The 22,172-nt window shown below is 39.3% G+C and overlaps 2 protein-coding genes across 12 annotated transcripts; one reads left to right on the plus strand and one right to left on the minus strand.

Annotated features, from left to right (window-relative positions):
- Positions 1-258: 258 nt before the first annotated feature.
- LOC133498944 (cyclin-G1-like) lies at positions 259-7,664 on the minus strand. Of its 3 annotated transcripts, none has more exons than XM_061816295.1 (8): positions 7,628-7,664; positions 5,473-5,622; positions 5,262-5,393; positions 3,063-3,316; positions 1,361-1,439; positions 1,193-1,291; positions 911-1,113; positions 259-736 (listed from the first exon to the last, which is right to left on the minus strand). In XM_061816295.1, the coding sequence occupies exons 2-8, from the start codon at positions 5,599-5,601 to the stop codon at positions 646-648; spliced, it is 987 nt and encodes a 328-aa protein (XP_061672279.1). In that variant the 5' UTR covers positions 5,602-5,622; positions 7,628-7,664; the 3' UTR covers positions 259-645. The 3 variants fall into 3 exon arrangements, with proteins under 3 accessions (XP_061672279.1, XP_061672277.1, XP_061672278.1); XM_061816293.1 differs by lacking the exon at positions 7,628-7,664 and adding an exon at positions 6,705-6,815; XM_061816294.1 differs by lacking the exon at positions 7,628-7,664 and adding an exon at positions 5,981-6,124.
- LOC133498942 (coiled-coil domain-containing protein 158-like) lies at positions 6,116-22,009 on the plus strand. Of its 9 annotated transcripts, none has more exons than XM_061816284.1 (20): positions 6,116-6,183; positions 7,028-7,082; positions 7,963-8,069; positions 8,143-8,261; positions 9,414-9,508; positions 9,650-9,926; positions 10,817-10,866; positions 11,361-11,471; positions 11,545-11,566; positions 11,667-11,747; positions 12,974-13,214; positions 14,238-14,425; positions 15,094-15,252; positions 15,321-15,413; positions 19,464-19,574; positions 20,626-20,690; positions 21,363-21,407; positions 21,504-21,523; positions 21,653-21,803; positions 21,905-22,009. In XM_061816284.1, exons 1-19 carry the CDS (start codon positions 6,159-6,161, stop codon positions 21,790-21,792), a joined length of 2,004 nt encoding a protein of 667 aa, XP_061672268.1. In that variant the 5' UTR covers positions 6,116-6,158; the 3' UTR covers positions 21,793-21,803; positions 21,905-22,009. The 9 variants fall into 9 exon arrangements, 7 of the variants coding, with proteins under 7 accessions (XP_061672268.1, XP_061672272.1, XP_061672266.1 ...); XM_061816288.1 differs by lacking the exon at positions 6,116-6,183 and adding an exon at positions 6,594-6,918 and having other exon boundaries at positions 15,348-15,413; XM_061816282.1 differs by lacking the exon at positions 6,116-6,183 and adding an exon at positions 6,596-6,918.
- Positions 22,010-22,172: the final 163 nt, after the last annotated feature.

The following is a 22,172-nucleotide window of genomic DNA, read 5'->3' on the forward strand; positions in this document are numbered from 1 at the left end:
GAAAATGCAGCCAGACATAAAACGGTTTTAGGGGACAGACAGAGTGACAAAGTGGACAATGGTTCCAAGGGTGAGAACCACAGCAGTGGTATTTTAATATTGGTCATTGCGGGGGGATTTGGAGAGCTAAGACCTTATTTATTTATTTTGTTCTGTTTGATATGAAGACTTGGAGAACCACTGAGCCAGAAACAAAACTGCATTAAAAGAATATTTTATTTTCAATCTCACAACGTATAAACATTCCTCTAGTTCATTGAAATACATAAAACCGCATTTCGTCCCACGTTTTTACAAGGTATTATGTACAAGTGTATATATATTTTTTTTCATACTGTAAGCTTGGTAAAAAATACAGTAAGTAAAAAAAAAAGTAAAGAAAAAGAGCTTCATAGGACAATGCAGCATATTAAGTCTGGAACATTCCCATAGAAATTTTACATTTGAACATAATAGTCATAATCCTCTTCGGCAGCATGTTATGCGAGAGTTAACAGCAACTATTTTTATGTCTTACTGAAATGGACACAAAAGCCACAAAGAAGCCACTACAAATATTCATTTTTTTTCTTCATGTTTTCAAATTTTCTAGGCATGAAGCAAGTCCAAGTTTATGGAAAAGGAAAAAAAACAGGTGGTGATGATTCACAAATAGGAGGAAGGGAAGAAGGATCCTTCACCAACACTGCCCAGAGAGCCACAAGGGCTATCCTCGCCGCTATTTGTGTCCACCTCACTGTGAAGTATTAACACAAAAGCCCACAAAAAGGTAGTTTTTGCAGACTGTCAATTTATGAAACATGAACCACGAGTATAGTCTTATTTTGAAACTTAATAAACAATAAAAAACAATAAAAAGCACAACCTATAAACATGTTGCAAGGCAGATTCTGGCCATATACTGTAATACCTTAGGCTGTGATCCCAGGCGTCCTCGTGTATGGTGGGCAAACGGGGGGCAGTGCAGAGGGTGCCGTGCGTACTCTGCACAGTCCACTTTGACACTGCCCACACCAGCTTCCTACCGTTGGGCTTGTGGCACTGAGCCGAGCGGTACTCCGTCATCCGCTTGCCCACCATGTACTGCCAATGGCGTAGATCACCGTCACACACCTGCAGAAGAATGAGAATGGCCACGAATGTGGCGTCCAATGTGGTCTACTACCAACGCTACCATCATGCAGGGGGGTACCTTTGTGGCTTTTTGCATCTGCTGCATCATCTTTGATGCGGCTGCACACTGCAGGCTTTCAATCTCATAGGCAACCAGTGCGAGGGCCAGTAGGGATGGCTACGGAGGAGAGCGTTGGGTCACTCACCGCTGCTCTGATAAAGCCAAACTAGGAGTGAAGAGCCTTACTTTTGCTTTGGAGAAAACAAGTCGACACAAGCAGGCTTTCAGCTGAGCTTCCAGCGTCATGACGCTTGGGATCTCTGTCCTTTAAAAACAAAGGTAATCAATAATCAATTGAGTAATACAAAGAAGTGCAGCGAACCACCACTCTATCACGGTATAGTTACTACAGAGACAAGATAATACACAGTATTTTATGCTCTGTTTGTACAGTATGTGTTGCTTCTCTGTGGAGCAGTTGCTTGTTAATTCATAATTACTATAACATGTATGCAAACGCTTCCATTAGGCTGTCTATTGCGTTCAGCGCAACAAGTTAGCATGATTCTAGCGGCCTTTTGTTAGATGAAATGTAGTGGCTTAGTTGCACATTTTAGTGTTTAAACATCCATCCATTTTCTTTGCCGCTTATCCTCACGAGGGGAGCTTATCCCAGCTGTCAACAGGCAGGAGGTAGGGGACCCTCTGAACTTGGGATCCAGCCAATCGCAGGGCACATAGAGAGAAACAGCCACACTCACAATCACACCTAGGGGCAATTTAGAGTGTCCAATTAATGTTGCGTGTTTTCGGGATGTGGGAGGAAACCAGAGTACCTGGAGAAAATCCACGCAGATACAGGGAGAACATGCAAACTCCTCACAGGCGGGGCCGGGATTGAACCCGGGTCCTCAGAACTGTGAGGCCAACGCTTTACCAGCTGAGCTCTCATTTATGTGTTTGAATGTGTTGAAATAGCAGTTGTATAAAATTTTATGATTGATGTAAGATGCATACAAGGGATAGGCAACTTAAATGATGAGGGGGGACTGCGCAGACTTCCTAATCAGATATAAGAAAAAAGTGCCAAAATGTGGTTTTTATTGAACCAATGTACTGTATGTACATCACAGTATCTTAGTATGTTTGTTGTTCAAATGTATTTATAAAAGAGCCATTTTTCAACAAAAAAAGCGCTTTGAAGCAAATGGGGGGAAAAAAATACAGTGTTGTCATTTTTTTCCAATGCAAAGAACTCCCGTGCATAAAAACAATTCTCAGATGGCATAAAACTACCAAAATGCCTAAATAACATTAAGTGGAATAACTCATTGGGTGCATTTATTTCTGTTTTTAACATTATATTATGTTGGTACATGTCACTTTGTCTGTCAAAAAAAAAAATGCTATTATTTGTGTACTTTTGTTGAGATTTATAGGTCAGCCATTTTTTACACTCGCTTTTGTTTGCTAAAACTGACCACAGTATGTAATGAAAACACCCACACCCACACTTGCACTACAGAAATGCTGATGACATTCAATCTTAGAAAAGATAAGGCGCTGTGTGATAAGGAAGGACTGACCAGACAGGGAGGAAGGAACTACTATCTGAAAAAAATGTTCACTCGAAGCAGAAAAATTACATCCCAGTCTTTCACCATTTAGGAATTCCTTACATATGGCAGATAATTCAACCATAATTTGGCAAGTCACAGTCACAAATGCATGTTTATAACATGCAATGTATATCTAACCCAAAGAATAGCTAAGACACATTCACTCAACTGTGGGGAAACAAACACATTTAAACCATAATAATTAACATCCTTAATGTGGAAGGAAAAAAAGAAAAAACTTCTGCATTGCATGTCACATTGCATTCTGGGTACCAAAAAGTGCGTGTCCTGGTGTTCTGTAGAAAACTGAGGGGGCAGGGAGTCCTTACCTGACATCATCGCACACTGCACTCAAAGCCGAGTAGTACAGGCGCAAGAAGGTGAAGGCGGTCACCGCGGGGGTCTCGGGGCCCAGTTTCTGGACTACGAGCGTCTTCATGCGACGGAGGTCCGACATGGCGAAGTTGCTGTGGCTAATGCGGATGAGCTCACAGACGGGCGCCACGTCTTTGGCCTCCTCAGTCACACCGGCCGCCAAGTGGAGGCAGCACACGGACACGCAAGGCACGTGTTCGGGTTTCGCCTGTCACAGTCCCCACAGAGGCACTCTCGTGAGCTCACGCAAAACCAAACAGCTCTTTTAGGAAGTATCATGAAAAGTGAAATAATTTACAGTTGGTCCCTGGAGGTACAAGCGGCTCGACTTGCGAGCTTTTGCAGATAGGAGCCGTTGTTCAACTGATTTTTTTGCTGAGAATTGCAAGCAAAACATTGAGATAAGAGCACTGTTGGGTGGCAGGACAACTTCACAACAAGCACGAGTTTGTCAAATTATGAACAATTCTTTACAAAAGGATTTGAGCTGTTTAATGTCACAGCCTGTTTACTGTCAAACTAAAGATAAAATGGACAAATATTACTGCACCTCACTGAGTCACTTGTGAATCTCTGTGGGTGTGTCCCGACAGTGCTCTAAAAATGTTTTGGTCCCCCTCTCAAATTCTTATATTTTTACACAATTTCCAAACTTTAATGCTTAAGTTATTCAGAAAATGTATAAAATGATCAAATTTCACTTACTTAGTCAAAATATGGTATTATTTTTTTTATAACAAATGGATTTTTATTCCTCTATCCATGGCAGGACCAAATAAAGACATCGAGAACAACTACTGCAATGCAATTGCTCTTCTATTCGATGTCAAAGTTCATGATCAGAATCAGATTCACCTCTACTGGCCGAGTGTGTAAAAACACACAAGGGATTTTTCTCCGGCAGTCGGTGCTGCCCTGGTATGACATTCAGAACAAAGAACAAGAGACGTTTCTGTTTATAGGAACTATTCCTTATAAGAGTCGTGCAAGGTGTAAAATGTTCTTCATCAAGAACAGGTAAGAGGTAAGAGTGTGTCTACATCCCACATTGTGTTAAGGTTGTCCAGAGTGCCTTTACCCATTCGCGGTTCCCGTTATAGACCATTGCAATGACAATTGTGCAAAGGAAGCAATTTAAAGTGACGAATCGTGCAATAGTCTACAAAATATATTACTAATACTCATACTGATTGGACTGTCGGGATGTGAGTGTGTCCTAACATGACACAAGGCAGAAAAATAGTAGGTTCACTGATCAAGAATTTCATGACTTCCGTAATTGCCAAAGGGAAAAAACTTTCAATGCCTGCTAGTTTTGACTTGCTTTGATCGGTAGCAGTTTCCCGACGGAAGGAGGCGGACGAGCTTCTGGCCAGGATGCGGAAGATCCGAAAGGATCCTGACCGCTCTGCACCTAGTTTGAGTTGCGTGCAAGTCTTCTGTATCCACTTTTTGTGACATTTTTGTTTATTGGTGTGCCGTGAGATTTTTCAAATGTAACATATGTTTGGGATTCTGGAATGGATTAATTGAATTTCATTCATTTCACTTGGAGGAAAATGATTTGTGTTTTGAGAAACAAGCGTGGACACAGAACAAAATGCATTTGTACCTGAAGGACCACTGTATATTCAATCAATCCATGAGATCAACAACAGCAAAATTAATGCAACAAAATTTCACTGACTCTTAATGTAAACGCTCTGTCGGCATTTAGCTAGATTAAAGAACAAAACTGGGCCTCTGTACCTTGCCTCCACCTGAATTAGTGTGAGTAGTGTCTATCATAATTTGCACAATGAGTAACTTGGAATCTTGGCTTTCTCGCTATTCCTCATCTAGTGGCCATACTTTAAGGCACATTAAATGTTGTGCTGGTGCAGTTTGCATTTCTTAAAGATGTTAGTGCTTCACTATTTGTTGTTCATACACAATGTGCTTATAAAAGTTTTTTTTTTTTTTTTTTGCATGCAGTCTTACAAGGGTTAGAGCTTTAAGTCATTTTTTTTTTACTCTTGCACTTTGACAATAGTGAGAAACGGTAAAAATGTGACCCAAAGCATTGTCATAAAAGTTTTACAATGGACCAGTTCGACACGTGTACAAGTTATTTCTGTTCCCATTATTTCGAGAGGGACTTTCAACCTTCTTACCTTCGTACCGGCAAGAAATCGATCCATCAGATTGACTGCTCGGACAAATGTTTGCGTGCTGTACCCGAAGAAGTTTGTCAGACCCCACAGCTCCTCCACTCGGGCATCTCTGCATTTGGCCGAGACGCCGCTCTGAATAGTTGAGGTTATATTTGCATTTCTAAGAAGGCCAAATACCACCAAAGAGAAAAAAAGTGGGTTAGTGGGTCACCTGTGAGGACTCCATCATCTTCAGACCAGACTTGTTGGGAAGAAACTTGCTCTCCTGCGCACAGCAGGCGTTCAGCTCCTTCACCAGGGCCTTGTCCAGGCCCCTGTGGTCCCTCATTCTGGAGAACATCCTTCACAGAGCACTCTAAGTCTGTGAATGTGATTCATGGAAAAACACAGAAGCGTGTGGACGTGTTTGTGAGCATGAGCCACACCTGCTGAATGAGGTGTCATGTATCACTGGTTGAACACACCCTCAAAACACACTCAAAACAAATTGATTACTACATATTGCTTGTTACTGCAGGGCAAAACCACAAATGCAAAGCAGAAAATATATGCACAACACGCACAGCCCTCAAAACACATTTGAAACATACTGATTACTACATATTACTTGTTAGTTAGAAAAGGAGGGGGAAAAAAACAACGAATGCAAACCATAAATATTATCTATTCAAAGCAAAGTTTCATGGGTTGTCAAATTATCAAAAGGTTCAATTATTTACCTGAGTTAAGTACACCTCCAATTGTAAACACTCATCAACGTTAGAGAATACACGTGTATCGTAAAAAAAATAAAATAAAAAATTAAGCACCGTAATAAAACCATTATGGGCGTAACTCGTGAGAAGGTTTGGCCGGGCAAGATAACCACCGATAGGTTGGTAAACTACAATACCCAACATGCACCGCCGTTACAAAAAAAAAGGTAAATGAAACGTCGAGAGATTTGCAGCATTCAGGCCTGTTGTTGTAATTTATGTGCTAAGTAATTTATAAATATTATGAGTTTGAATTTTTATCCCTTTATTTTTTTTTCAACATGACATACAGGCTGGTATAATTTCACTTGGGAATTCCTTGCACAAAATGGTGTTGGAGTTTTTGAACATTTAGAGAAGTCATTAATACTCCAAAAGAAGATTACCATCAAAGTTAGGCTTTGTTGTTATTTTAATTAAATGAAACACACACACAAAATAACATGTAATCCAAACATAATCAGACAAATGTGCTATCAAAGGCCATAACCTGGCTTCAAGCAAGCAACACTAAGAAGCCAGTCCAGTTTCTGTCATAAAATGGCAGTGCAGTTGTGCGTGCGCTTGGCGGCGTCACATTATAAACAGCCAAAAAAGATTATAAGAGCCTGCTACAAGTTTAACTTCACTAGTTACCGTCATAAAATTAAAATGATAAAACACAAAATACAATAATGTGTAAACTAACCGCATTCTGGCATATGTTACGTTGTAAAACGTAACCAAGCAATGAAGACGCCACTAATTGCCATGGTGATGGAACGTAGCCGTACGGTGTTGTCGTAGCCTCGAGTTTAGCACAGTTACACAAGGTAAACCTCATATTTTAGATTCAAAACATACAATTATCAAAGCATCGCGGCATGACGTTATGGATTTGGGTCGAGAGGAAACAGGTGCTGGTAAGTTGCTAGCTCAGCTCATGACGTTTAGTTGACTTGGCTAGTTAGCCTAGCCGCCAATGACTTATTTTGTTTACATTTAGTCGTGTTCAACTTTTTTTTTTTCAAGCCGCTCTGGACGTTTCTGGGCTGAGGTTCAACAGTGTGGCGTTGGACGAATTGAGGTAGCTCATATTTTGTGTTTTATTTTTCCCGTTTTTAATTCACACCTTCTGTGACCTATTCTTTTCATATTGAATGAGCTTTCTCGGCCAAACTGGATTGAGCCAAGGCACATAGAATATTTTATAGAAGACCACCCAAAAAAAAAATTACAAACATATATACATACTGAAAGAATGATGGCGTGTGGTACTAGTGGGAGTTATTTTAAAAAAAAGATACATGATTTGGAGTAAATGATGTGAAATTGGCTAATTTTGTCCCTGTAACCCATCTCATACAGACAATAAAAAACGTGTGAGGGATTAATTTAATTTTGGCCTTTACATAAAGTATTATGGAAGCTGATTTTTTTCATCACGTCCAGTGTATTCTTCAGGTAATAAGTTAGTGATATCAGATACATGTATTTATTTAATAACGAGAAATTAAAGAAACAAGGATAGTCTAATAAATGTTCCCTTTACTATGTATTGGCCAAGGCAATCTGCTTTTTCCTGAATAATCACATTATGGTGTTAGTTGTCCAATAAAATTATCTAGTTACCTCTTCAACAAAGTTTGAAAAGAATGCCATGGGTTGCATTTCTTTGCTGCAGAAAGTTTGGGATCGTTGGAAGGTGTGCGACAGGCAAGTCACTGAGTGTCATTTGTTGGCGATTGTTCCATTTCATTCATAGTTCAGATGCATCGCTTGGTGTATGGTGTGCTTTCGACCTTACGTCGTACAGTAATTGTGACTTTGCCCACAAATCTGACCATGATTGTCTTTGTGACTTGGGCAGTATTGTCATTAAACGTTTTGGGCTATTATTATGGTTTGCATTTAACAATACGATGACTATATTGATAACATAGAACAATGTTTCATGTCTGAACCAGTGAGGAGCTCAAGAGGTGCTCAGAGGAAACCCAGAGGCTTCAGGAGGAGGTGGAACATGCAACCAAATCCGCTTTGGAGAAGATTGGCTATGTATCCAAACACTTTTGTACGACTGGAATGAAAAAATGAAACACAAACTGTGGCTATTTCTTTTTTTGTAAACGTTCCTTCTTTTGCAGATCAATCTTTGGATGATTCATCTCACCAGCAGAGTCAGAGGGACGTCAGGCTCACCATAAAGGCCCAGGACACAGCACATCTTCAACATTTTTCTGATGATGTCATGCATCTTTGTGAGGTTTGGAGAAAGAGCGAGAGAATTCCTGCTGCTTGATTTATTGGCATGCAGTAGCACCACAATTTCGCCAGAAATTCCTGCTCAGGACAAACTGTCTGCCTCAAAAACAAAAACATAGCAATAATAATAAAAGGAAGTTATGAACACAACAACAACTGTCAAATAAAAGTGTCACTATTTCTTAGCGGATTCCAACTCCCAAGTACAAATTGTGTGTCATTCTGGACATTCATTAATTATCTGAACCGCTCATCCTCACAAGGGTTCCAGGAGTACTGGAGCGTATCGCAGCTGTGCCATTACAATTTTCTGCTCAAACACAACAACATAAATCAAATTATAAATAAAGTTTATTGGTGAAAAGATGAACAGAGCAGCAGTCATGCTTTGACATTCCAGATAATCATTAGTGTTACAGGAGTGATTTATGACTGGTATGAAAAATGGATGGATGTCTGATAGAAAATGTTATTTATTCGTAATATTTAATGTAAGGCGACACGGTGATGTGGCTGTAAAACGGCCTCACAGTTCTGAGGTCCAGGGTTCAATCCTGGCCCTGCCTATGTGGAGTTTGCGTGTTCTCCCCCCGTGCCTGCGTGGGTTTTTTCCGGGTACTCCGGTTTCCTCCCACATCCTAAAAACATGCAACATTAATTGGACACTAAATTGCCCCTAGGTGCAATTGGGAGTGTGACAATGGTTTCTCTCCATGTGCGCTGCGATTGGCTGGCAACCAGTTCAGGGTGTACCTTGCCTCCTGCCCGTTGACCGCTGGGATAGGCACCAGCCCTCCAGCGACCCTTGTGAGGATAAGCAGCTATGAAAATGGATGGATTTAATATAACTGGATTTAATATAACTTTTAATACAACTTTTGGGTGAATTCCAGATCATGCAATTTTATTGACATATTTGTTTAAAGTTTTCCCTCAAATTCGGGTTATTTCTAATTTTGTCAATTTCATTATTGGTCTATGTAAATAAAAACAAAAAATTAAAAACTTTTTACAAATCTTCTGGTCCATTTCTGACTCAAACCACTATTTATTTAAAAAATGTAGTTTTCAATTCATTTACAAAAGTGTAACGAATTTGACGAGTGTAAGGCATCCTACGAGAATGTTAAACAAAATGTATTTTATCCAACAGATGTGTAATCCACATGATCAAGACAAGACAGCGTCAACCCTGCAGACCAGACTGCAGCGAGTCCAGATTGAGAGGGACATCTTATCTGATCTCAGGTCACAAATTGCACTTAAAAATTGAAGTCACATGTTTGTCAATTTAAAAATAGATAAATAAAAATGATATACAATGGTACAAAGACTTGCGAATCACCATATTTAGTTTTTCGAGATTGTGATGTTTCCTTTTCATTCTAGAGTGACTGATTTGAGGAGACACGTCGATCAGACGGAAAAGATGCTGCGTCTGCTGGAGGAGCTCCAGGTTATCAAGAGGTCAGGTGACGTGAATCTGCAGGAAGCCCAGCATGAGACCTTTGCGTTGAGCAAAAAATTGGAGGCACTGGAGGGCACCGTAAAGGACTTGAGCCAAACCTTGCTGCCCTATGAAAAAACACACATCACACATCATAGTTCTATCACAGCTGCGACTTTCCACTGTCTCAATGATCAACCACAGGAAACGTCTGTTTTGGTAAGTAACAGTCATATGTGTAAAAAAATAAGTCCAATAAATTCATAGCAAATAATAGATTAAAGTACTCTTTAATCACAAAGACGTAGTGTGGAAGGTGTGCTTTTTTTGTTTTTTTAATTCTTGTCACACGAGTGTAAATAATAATAATAACAACAACTGTTTATTGTTATTATTAATAATCGGCAAACAATTTGAATAATAATTAGAAAATTAAATTATAAATATTTAGATGTAATCATAACTGTCATGTTTAATTAAAAAAAATCTTTAAGGTAATGTACCATTTTATGTATTTTTTTTTAACTTGAACTTCTAGTTCTCACTAAATGTATCTTACCCAAAGTTTTGGGTCAAATTCCAAATAGTGAAATTTAATTTTATTTTTTAAATTTAACTTTACTGTTTTATATGAATATAATTAAACTTTTTGATAAGCTATCATGCATGGTTATTTTATTTGACTGTTTTAAAAATAGGATTTAAATAAAAAAATACTACTCGATAAAAATTGTGTAATTTTTAAATTTAGAATTTTAAGTATTTTTGGTATTTCTTATTTTCATTTACCGCAAAGTTTTGTGTGAATTTTATGTTTGTAACTTAAGACACTTGTAAATTTAATTTGAAATTGTTATTGTTTAAATATTTAATCTGATTTTTTTCATTTAAATTCCTTTTGTCATTTAAAAAAACTGTGACAGTATTTTCAAGTTTTTAAATCTAACTTCATCCCCAAGATTCTGGTGAATTAGAAATGTACATTTTTAGTATTTTTTTTAAAGCATAATAAAAATTTCAATTTAATTTTATTGGTTTAGTAAAATGTAATCTTTAGATGTAATAATCAGTTGATTGAATGATTTCACTTGTCTTCTGTGTTCTTGCAGCCAGTAGAACACAAAAAGCATAGAGACCCCAGTGAAGGGCTGAATGACAGGTAAACATCAACCTATAATATTTCCATACAATGGATTTAATTTCAACACACCCCACTTCAAATGCCAGAATTTTGTGATAAACATTGACACCAAGACAAACCATTTCAAAAAATATTCCATTCCAAAAATATGCCTGTAAAATGTAATTGAAAAAAAAAACTTTTCCATAGGGGAAGTAAAAATATACAAATGAGATCATTTGGTTACACAAGTGTGAACACTTTCTTACAAGTGGAGATGTGATTCACAATTAACAAATCCCATTCATAGTAATGTTATGTGGGAGTCACAACACATCTACCACTGTTTTAAGTGCCTCTGATTAACCCCAAGCAAAGTTCAGTTCTTCTTGCAGGCTTTTCTTGAAAATTGAGAATTGACAATTGATCTTTCAACCTGGTGTTTCAACCAGTGGTATTTAGGATTTTCACATTCACTGTATTTAAGGCAAAGTCCAAGTGGTGTAAATAAAAAAAATAACCTCTCATCTTAGAATGGATGAACTGATTGCAAGTCTTGACCAGGAGGTGGCAATGTTGAACCATAAACTGAACTCATCTCAAGACAGCGGAGTTCGCGTCAGTACCAAGCTGGAACTACTAAGGTCAATTTTCACATGATGGTGTAATTTTTATTTCCGGCTGATTCAGTATTTAAAGACAAAATTGTATTTTCAGGAGGTCGTTGCAGCAGCAGTTGGTCAGTGAACTTCAGTTAACCTGATCAGGCTATAAAGATCAGCTGTGATGAAGATGATTTCATGTGGTGAGTCCCATTGTGCTTCTTCTTCTTCATCCAGAAAACAGGTGACCTGAAGTTTTATAGGCCCCAGGAGGAGGTGCAAAACCCAGGAGGAGAAAGGGAACAATCCCAGCCAGAGGTGAATGACCACAACACCAAACATGTAACCAGGATATTTGTAGGTATATTAGGCACAGCTGCACAGCCAATCTTTTTTTTTTTGAGAGGCATTCAGAAACATAATTTCTGCCAGCCAGTCAGTAAAGATAGGTACTCATTTTTTTCCATCCATCCATTTTCTCATAGTGTCATGGGTTAGCTAGATCCAATTCCATCTAATGTTTTCTCAGAAGTGAGATAAACCCTGGACTGGTTGCTAGCAAATCACAGGTCGTATAGAAAGACAACCACTCACATTCAGATCAATGGACAATTTAGTCTTTAATGAACTTTATATTTATATTTTTTAAGCTGGTGTAGTCAGACAAACATCATGCAAGCATAGAAAGCACATCAACGTGAAGAGAGGAAGGCCCGACTCAAACTGTAAGGGAAATGTGGTCACCACTGTCCGACATGAATTTAAAAACATCTACCTAAATGTAATAATGAAATATAATTTTTTTTTAAGTTATAGGTAAATACACACAGTGCCCTCCAAAACCAATGGAATGGCTAGGTCAATTCCTTTGTTGTGCGTGGGGGCTTCAAACGAAAGATGCTCCACCCTGAGTTATTTAAGTCATCTGGATGTGAATCCAATAAATAAAAGCTTAAATTACGAACTTTCATCTAATATTCATCTTTGGATCTGAAACTCAAATGTCTTCAGCATATAAGGAAAGCAAAGGAATTGACCTTGCCGTTCCAATGCTTTTGGACTTGATGCTGTGTGTGTGTGTGTGTGTGTGTGTGTGTGTGTGTGTGTGTGTGTGTGTGTGTGGTGTGTGTGTGTGTGTGTGTGTGTGTGTGTGTGTGTGTGTGTACACAGTATATGATTAGACAGTTTGTGTTTAGGCTTGCCACAATGGCTTGGTCGGTTTTCAACACGTTTTCCGATCGAGAAAATGCAAAGTTTGACATGGAAAATGCGAGGTGAGCCCACATAATTTGAGCCCTGCACACATATGTAGGTAAGCAATTTTGTTCTTCAGTGGACTCACATTCGCAAACCTTTCTCTGTCTGTCATCAGCTTTTTGCAACAGGGAAGTGGGAGGCACATCAAACGAGATCCCTGTAAAGGTTTATAAATCATAATAATGCTGCTCATTTAGTCTCATGATAGACAGTGCAGGTGTTCACATTTGTCATGGGCCATGAATGATGCCACCTCTTTGACAACTGATTGAATCCAACATTTCCAGCAACCTTCTCGGCTAGAAGAAGCTCAGAGAGACCGTGGGACTCCTCTCACTGGAAAAGAGAGCCTGAGGCTTGAACTAGAGGATCGAGACAAGCTGGTTGAGATGCTCGGCTGTCAGCTGAAAAAGAGCGATCAGACCATCAGTGGCCTTCACCAGGAGAACGCCCTCCTGAGGATCCAGACAAAGCAGCTCGAGGTTGGGCACCTTGAGAGCTTAGAGAAGCAGCAACTTGCCATCACTGGTAGGTTTATGAATTTTGTTGATGTAGTGTTATTTGTATTGGGCGATGACTCCGCCATATTCCCGAGGGTTAATCCCCCACAGACTGAGAACTGGTCTATATTGTGAAAAAAAATCTGAACACATTTTCTTTAATGCTAAAAAAAGGACTATGGTGAATGAATGCTTCCAATTTTGCAATATGCTACCTGTAGTCACGTCTCCCAATACATTTGTCCATTAGATGGCAGCTTCCACATTTATTGATGATAATGATGTGGCATGTGTACAAGAAATGCAGGTTCAGGGAAGTGTCAAATACTCTACAAAAAAAAAAACCTTTACCCAGGCATCTTGTAGAGTTCAGGGAACAGAAACATGGAATGAGCTGCCTACTGACCTTAAAGCAATACAAAATCATAACATTTTTAAATGTATCCCCTGAACTAGTTGTTGGCCAATCGCAGGGCACATAGAGACAACAGTCGCACTCACAATCCCACCCAGGGGCAATTTGGAGTCTCCAATTATGTACATATTATGTATGTTTTGGGGATGTTGAAGGTAACCAGAGTGCCTGAAGAAAACCGATGTAGGCACAGAGAGAACATACAAACTCCACACACGCAGGGCTGGGATTTAAACCCCGGTCCTGAAAATTGTGAGGCCAACGATCTAACCAGCTGCATCACCGTGCCGTCTGCATGCGTCCATTTTTTTCTTAAATATTTTTACCCATATTTGTAATGTGACACTTTGATTTTAATTTATTATTATTTTTAAAGCACTCAAAGGAACGAGGCCTTGGAAATTCGGGTTATCTGTGATGCAATTTGTTCCTCAAATATCTACATGGCTGTCTGTCCCTATGTAAATAAACATTTCATGGAAACGTCTCTTTTTATAATCAATGTTTCCGGGCTGTGTTTAGCAAACAAAATAATTATATTTACTTGATTAACAAAGGCTATTTGTGCTGATTAGAAACTCCTTGTGTTTGTGATTCACTTTTTTTCTTTTTTTTTTAATGCTGGTACCTCTTCAGAGGACCTCCACAGCTGTGCCTGCGATGAGTACCGCGGCGCCGTGCTGAGGCTTCGGGGCGAGCTGAAGAGCACCCAGATGGAGGTGGACCAGGTTAGGGGTGCCCTTGGGACCTTAAAGGGGGAGCAGCCAGACACTCTTCAGGCCCGAGTTCAACACCTAGAGAAGATGCTTCTGAAAGTGGATCAGGTGAATAAAGCAGACCCAAAACCAAATAACTGAAGAGTCAGACTGTCATTCAGTGTCACTTAACGATAGTACAGGGAATTTACTTGAGAAGAGGCCTTTATTTGTCCTGGCAGTATTTGAACCCTATCCAAGTAAACTTTAATGATAAAACATGAAAATAGCGAGGACAAATTAAAATAACTCATCAAATAGGTTGAGTTGGGGTGTTTAAATGCTCAAATAACAGTGTATGAGACATTAATATGAAAGTCGTCTGTTGTCTCTGGCACCAATGCTGGTGAACTAACAAAAAAATAAAAGCATCTTACATTTATATCGTTAAATAGTGAAAGCGGCTTGATTTACTCATCTGAAATCCGTACTTGCATTTTATTTGTGAGGAGGCCTGTTTATGTTGTTGTCCCTGGCCCAAGTACAAGTGGAATGCAGTGACAACAAGAGGAAAATACTCGTTTACATATTTTCAACGAGTGACAAGTCACCGTGCAGCTCAATTTCTTCAATGCCGCCTTAATGCAAGCAGACTGTAATGACAAAAAGTAAAAGTATTATGCCTTAAATCAAGCTCTAGGTTTATTTCCTCATTTAGCAGAAAATACCAGCCATTTATTTGAGAGGAGGCCCAACAAACGCACATACAATTTTTTTTTCCTTGAGTCTGTTCTTAGGAGCGGGCTGACCAAAATGCAGAAACCCAGCGTCAGGGACGGGAGCTAGCCTTCGTCAGAAAGGAGAAGAGGCAACTTGCCCGTGAACTACATGCCGTCCGCTCCAAGGACAAACATTTTAGAGCGAAGATTGGCGAGCTGGAGACCATCGTCCACAAGGTGGTGATCCAAGATGCCCTTTTTCAGCTTCAAATGACTTCACTCTTGATGTTTGCTTTGTTTTAAAGATGACCAAGTGCTTCACCAAATTTCAGGATTTCATCCAGCTGAATGAACAGGAGTTCCTCCGTCTCAAACTCAAACACTTCTTAGACTTGAAGGTAGAAATCTGATTCAATATACACAAGTAACGATTAGTAGCACCCCCTTCAGTGTTTTAAAACATCAGCCCCCTTCACAAGATTTTACCAATCGACTCAAAGTTGTGTTAGCTTGTCGGTCATTGACAAACTCTTATCCTACATCTTATCATTCTACATCAGTCCTCTTGATCTATGTCGGGCAAGCTGGGTACTTGCACTGCCTGGGGCTTTACTGTTATTTGACAATGTTTGGGGTATACTATGTTTTAGTCTGTCTCTCAAAGCATTTTTAACACATTTATAAAAGTACTATACTGATTTGTTATTATTTATACCATGAACTGTTTATCTGTCTTGTCTAGTGATTCTCAAAGTGTGATTTATTTGGGTTCCTTTTAGTGGTAGGTGAATGAGTTATTGTCCAATTACATTTGTATTCTCTCTACAAAAGGTTTGTTTTTAAACATTTACAGTATATTATCAATTTTACTTCCTGGTTTCCAAATTCCACCTTCTTCCAAGTCTGGCTCATTTGAGTAAATTCCTGAGTAGGAGTTTGAAGTCTGAGCAAGGGAATTAATCTAACAACGCTTCTTCAAACCATAATGTCTGAACTTTGGCATGGGTCTTCAATCTTTTTTGTGTATCATGTTATGGTTGACGTATACCCGATTTTGTGTTGATAAGACAAAACTTCTTTTGGGAGGCTAGTTGTTTTATAACTTTCCAAGGGATGCCTCTGGAGTTGTGTTGGGTACCCTTAAAATGCTCTATTCATTTTCACCAGGATACTCATCCTTTCAAAATTTGAGCTTCCGACACCAGATTCACTGATGAACACAAAATTTGTTTGGAGTCTGCTTTAACAGCATTAAAAACGCTTTAAAGACTCGTTTTGGACAAATTCCAATTCCAGTACTTCTTGGAGGAAATTTTCCCAAATTGAAGGTCTGATCGGAACCAGGAATATACTGACGTGTACTGACTAGACTGACAAAATTATTAAGCTTCAGATGAACAAATCGCCTTATTTGAGGAAGCTGGTCGTGAATAGAAAATGCCGTCTGAGGAATCATGTACAACAGTAGGCGATGAAGAAGAAGAGGGTACTTCAAGTGAGCCCTAAAACTCAGCACTGTTCTGAAGCGAGTGTATCCCAATGAAAATGTGTATATATTAGGGCTTCTCAACACAACACCTCAAAACTGCCTGGGTAGCATCCCTTGCAAAGTTAAAAAAGAATTTCCGAGATACCAGTTTCACCATGCACTGTGAAACGTGGTGGACATGTCTACCATAGGATGACACAAGGAAACGTGCAAGGACTCATGCCTCAAAGTAGGTGGAGGCTAGAAATGCCTTTTTGGAGGAAAAACACCCAGGAATGAGTTTAAATAAACCTTTATTGTACATAAAGAAGATATCTAAATGTTATTTCTCTCTGTGATTTTGCTTCTTGCGGCTACTTTCATTTTATGAAATACATGACTATATCCTTAAGTATAATTTTTGCATTGATGTAAGTCACACGTGACTGTGTTTAACCGTATTGTCTAAACATTTTGTCGGTACCAAGAACAAGTTACCATATTTTTCCATTTATTATTTTTCTCCAAGCAGGTCACACCATGAACATCATATTAGCTTTGCAGCATCATTGATTTTGACATTGACCACATTGACATACCAAAAGAAGCAGTCACTTAGGGTAGGTAGTTTAAATCTTTACTCTTTGTCACTTTTTTGAAAATGTGCTTTAAATTACTTCATATCATTCATTCTTTGACATCTTTTAACTTGATTTTTGTTTTATTTTCAGGTAATTTAATACCATGGAGAGTAAGAACACGAGAAAAGCCCCAAGAAGCAGAGGCAATGTTGATGACACTGATATTTCAGAAGTTTATCCGCTTGTTAAAAAGTTTAAAAAGGAGAAGTTGCCAACGTACAAGGAAGTCATAGGGCTAGTGAGGAACATAGCTCAGGAAAAAACATATGAAGAAGCTATTTCTAATGTATCCTCTTTTCTCCTGGAACACTGGGTTTTGAGAAACATACATACAGTTTCTAGGCCAATGATCAAAACGAAACTGAAGGCAGAAGTCACAGAGTTTCGTAACATCAGCAAAACTCTCAAAAGCAAGCAGGGTGAGACATGGAAGAAGGGCTTTCAGAATCTAATGGCCAAACAGGACAAACTCTTTGATATATATTGTGAAAATGAGCACCAGAGGGTTAAACTTCAGGCAAAATATGGAATCCCCATGCTAGAAGAAGACTATCAGTACCTCAGTCAATGAGAACTGATCGCTCAGCAAGATGTCAGGCAAAGGTTGACAAAGAATGGCATAATCATCAAGAAAAGAAAAAAGAAAGTGAGGCCCTCTATGTTGATCGTCAGTCTTGTGAGAAGTCCTTTGCTGCTGTTTCCTCTTCAGAAATTGCACTGACTGATGAATGAAGTGAAGAGGATGCATCCACAATACACCCTGCAGATCCTGAGTATAACCCTTACAGTCCTATAGCTGGTTACTTTGAGTTTGCTCCATCACAAAGCAAGCGGGCAAAATATGTAGACACCAAATCAAAGAGTGTTACCCACACATTAACCCGCTCACAGTCTTTGGGCAGGTCTCCTTCATTTTTTCAGGATCATGAAGATGATTATGACCCATTGCCTAAGTAGTATTGGCATATCAGAAGATCCGAGAGAATGGTGAGAGATGAGGTTTACCAGGCAATGGTTGAGCTTGATGGGCAATATACTAAAGCTGATTAAAGACTTGCGCCAAAAAGATGCTTCAAGTGATTTCCATAAAATGGGCCCAGTGGTCACGATTATGGATAATATTACTGCAGACTGGAACAAACGCCAGCAGGATCTTAGAGCTGCTGGGCTTAGTAAAAAGGAAGCTAATCTGCTGCACGTTGAGAACAGAAAACTAAATATTTTGGACAGACTGAAGGACCAAGGCGGACCATTCACAGCAGCTGAACATGTTGATGAGTACCTTCAGAATACAGCAGAGGACCTAAAGACAAAGACCAAGAGAATGAAAGCCGAAGTAACATATGCCAGAGATACCTCAGTGTCACGACCCAGAACAAGCCATGTCTTCAGGATGTTCAACACTGAAGGTCAAAAGCGGAAGATGCTGACTCCTGAACAGTTTGGTAAAATCTTAAGGTTCTGTTAGGCAAGACCAAGGACAGATCTACAGTTACACTGTCAGACTTTTGTTTGGCCATGGAGCAACTTCCCTTACACTATATCCAATAGCTGAATGTGAATAGCCTGACATGTGTCAGACATACAAGGATGCATACTGAATATTTCTGCAAAATAACGATTTTAAGGATATAGTCATGTATTTCATAAAATGAAAGTAGCCGCAAGAAGCAAAATCACAGAGAGAAATAACATTTAGATATTTTCTTCATGTACAATAAAGGCTTTTTTAAACTCATTCCCGGGTGTTTTTCCTCCAAAAAGGCATTTATAGCCTCCCCCTAATATATGCCAGTAGTCAAGAGAAGCCAACTCTAAATGAAAAATGATGTTGAAAAATGTAGTTTTTATGGGTATGTGGTTAATTTGAAATCATTCCCGGCATTTTGTAGAATTGTAGCCCCCCTCTACTCAAAGTGAACAAAAAAATGTCAGCCATTATGGTTTGAAATTGCCATTTAGGGTAAATCTTAGCGCCTGTACTTTGACAAACTCCTATTCGGGAATTAAGTCAAATAAGCCATTTTTATCATACATTCTGCACTAGTGTCCATAAATGTCCTATTTTCATGACTCAGAAATTTATAAACATCATGTAATGGGAAGAATAACGATCTTTGAGACACATTAAAATCAATTTACTGACAAGCCGCAGGCTCACAGGGAGGACAATCCCACCCAACCCTGATACAGTTAGATGCTTTCTGCTCATATATCACAGAATAGTGATGCCTCACCCTTGTGGGGTACTGCAAAAGAAACACTGTAATGTAAATAAACACTCTCCCATCTGGACTTAGTGAAGAATGCTGTACTTTTTTTTTTTTTTTCCTCTGTAGGAGTTCCAAGGTGAAAATGTAACTCCACCTGGACTGGACTCCCTGATCCCATCAACTGTACTCGCTGATCCTCATCCCTCCACGCGGGACGCCCGCAACGCCCAGATCAAGGTAACGCTTTCCATATCTGTGTCTGCTGTTTATCTTGGCTGACAAATGACTCAGCACATCTGTTCCTCCTCCTTACTAATTCTCCTAAAATATAATTTACTCGCACATTCAGAAATATTGCTGCAGCTTGATTGAAATGGTGCTCTTCTGTTTCATCAGATAATCATGCAGTATGGACTTAATATACAGAATGTACATTGAGTTATCATGATGCACCAACTGTTTAACATTCCATTTGTTAGACCTTTATGTCTTTATAAAGTAAAATACTCGCAAGTAGCATTTTACATATAGCAAAAAAAACTTTTTGGGTGGGTGGACTAGAAGAGATTACTGTCAAGAACCTCCGGTACGGGGGGAGTCCAAAATGCGGGACTTCGAGGCAGAGGCATAATGTTCAATATGGTTTATTCCGGAAACTGGGTCATACACGGTGTAGCAGTCCGACAAGGCAGAGGCACAGACACGCTAGGCTAGGCAGGATCCAAAAGACATACTGCAAGGTCCGATGACTATGGGGGAAACTATCAAACTCAACAGGACAGGATAAAAAAGTCCCTATATGGCGACCACTTGGATGTCAAATGACACTACCGCAACTTTGTGCATGGATGACGCGCTCTCCGCTCATATTTATTTTTTCGTATAGACATTGAAGTGAATAATGTTATACGTATTCTTCATTACAATATCTATTTTAGATTGTTTATAGGGATTACACTTGACCATTAAATGCCTGTCTAATCACAGTCCGAATGTGAAACAGGTGACTGGTGTCACCGCCTAGAGCAGTGGCCTGACCAAGCCCCTCATGGCTGTGGCCAAGTCTTGCTCATGACAATTACAGTTTCATTCATTTTAATGGTGAAACGCGATCTGAAATTCGAGTATTGGGAGTTACTATCAATCTATCTTTCCATCCACCCACCCACCCAAATAACTTTCACTCCATCTATCCATATCGCTCTCTTTTTGTTTATCTACTGTATTTATGTTTGTCTGTCATACATAAATAACCTGAGCTTTGTCTCTTGTCTTTCCTTTGTTCCAGGCCCGGGACCAGGTCTCACAGAACCTTGGAGGACCACACAACGACAACGCCGTGGTGAGGAAGAGGTCCGTACCGACAAGAACGCACAAAAACTGCATTGTACCGCACCCTCGACCTCCACCCCACCCCGCCGTTACATTCGCTAGTAGGATTAGTTTTGTTCCCAGGCTAGCCGGGAGGCCAAAGGGAAGAAAAAAAAAAAAAGACGAGGCTGCAGAGTAAAGGAGAGAGAAAGTCATTGTATGAAAGTGATTGTGGAATCTCAGTGTGCAAAGCAAATGTATTTATGTAGCACATTTCATACAGAAAGTAACTGTGTGCTTAACATGATTAAAAAGATTTGAATACAAAAAAATAAAACATTTAAAACGGGGGGAAAAACTATGAAAATGACAATATATGTCGATAAGAAAAATGAAAAAATTAAAGTGCGACTTAGACTGTTTAGCAAAATTTTTGTCAATCTCAACGTTTTTGCTGTACGACAAGACACAAGAATGCTACAACAGAATGTGCAGTAAATATACATGATGAAACCAGTTTATTTCTTCACATTATAGTTGATAGTTTTTTTCTTTTTTTACATCAAATACAGTGTTATATATTTGAACATCATACAAAACAAAATTGCATGTATGAATAAACTGTTTGGTCTCGGAATTAATGAAACACGGGTCTACTGTACTTAGTTTTCGCGAAAATGCTATTGATATGTTACTGTTTTATTTCCGCCACAGCTTTGAACAGGCCAAAGCCGCCCCCCAGCGAATGATATGGGCCAGGTAAGCAAGCACCTGTGATCTCTTGTCTATGCCACGACTGAGCAAGCCGCTGACGTCATTGTATTTTTTTGTGTGTGTTTTTCATTTTCTAAACAGCGAGATTGAGACAACAGACAGTGAGTGGTAGCTATGTTATTCCAACCTGATGGTACACTTTGCCTTCTTAATAGCAAACCTCCCGCAGACACTCCAGTGCAAGGAATCATTGCTATTTTACTCTATAAACTGTGGACAATTGTAACAAGGTGCACGTTCAGCTACTCCAGGTCACCTACGGTCACGTTCGGTGACCATGACGAGGAACGCTTTGTACCCGTGGCGGCAGACTTCGGGTCGGAGGTCACCTGTTTACGCTCTTCTCACCTCTGAACCAGGACTAAGCTAACAGATGCCACAGTAAGTAAATGGTCAAAGTGTACTGAGTACATGGAAATAGGTGGAGGAAAGGCCACTATAACAAGCATGTAGTAACTGCTCTTTTTAATAATGTCTTGCAGAAATCTTGATTCCCAAGCAAGATGATAATCAGGTCTCGTCTTGAAAAGAAAGTGATGAATGTATACTTTTGCAAGACCTAATTTAAATAAATTGTCTCTCCATTCCAAATCTTTTGGTTGGTTTAGTGTGTTCTGTGGGTTGTTGTTTAGTACAAGATATAAAGCATATTAAAAATATAATTGAAATACAATACAAAAATACATGTACAGCGGACAGACACCACATTAAGACTTTCAAGTATACTTAATATCTATAAATAGGTGGCAC

The sequence above is a fragment of the Syngnathoides biaculeatus genome, chromosome 4 (assembly GCF_019802595.1).
Source record: "Syngnathoides biaculeatus isolate LvHL_M chromosome 4, ASM1980259v1, whole genome shotgun sequence".
Classification (NCBI taxonomy): domain Eukaryota; kingdom Metazoa; phylum Chordata; class Actinopteri; order Syngnathiformes; family Syngnathidae; genus Syngnathoides; species Syngnathoides biaculeatus.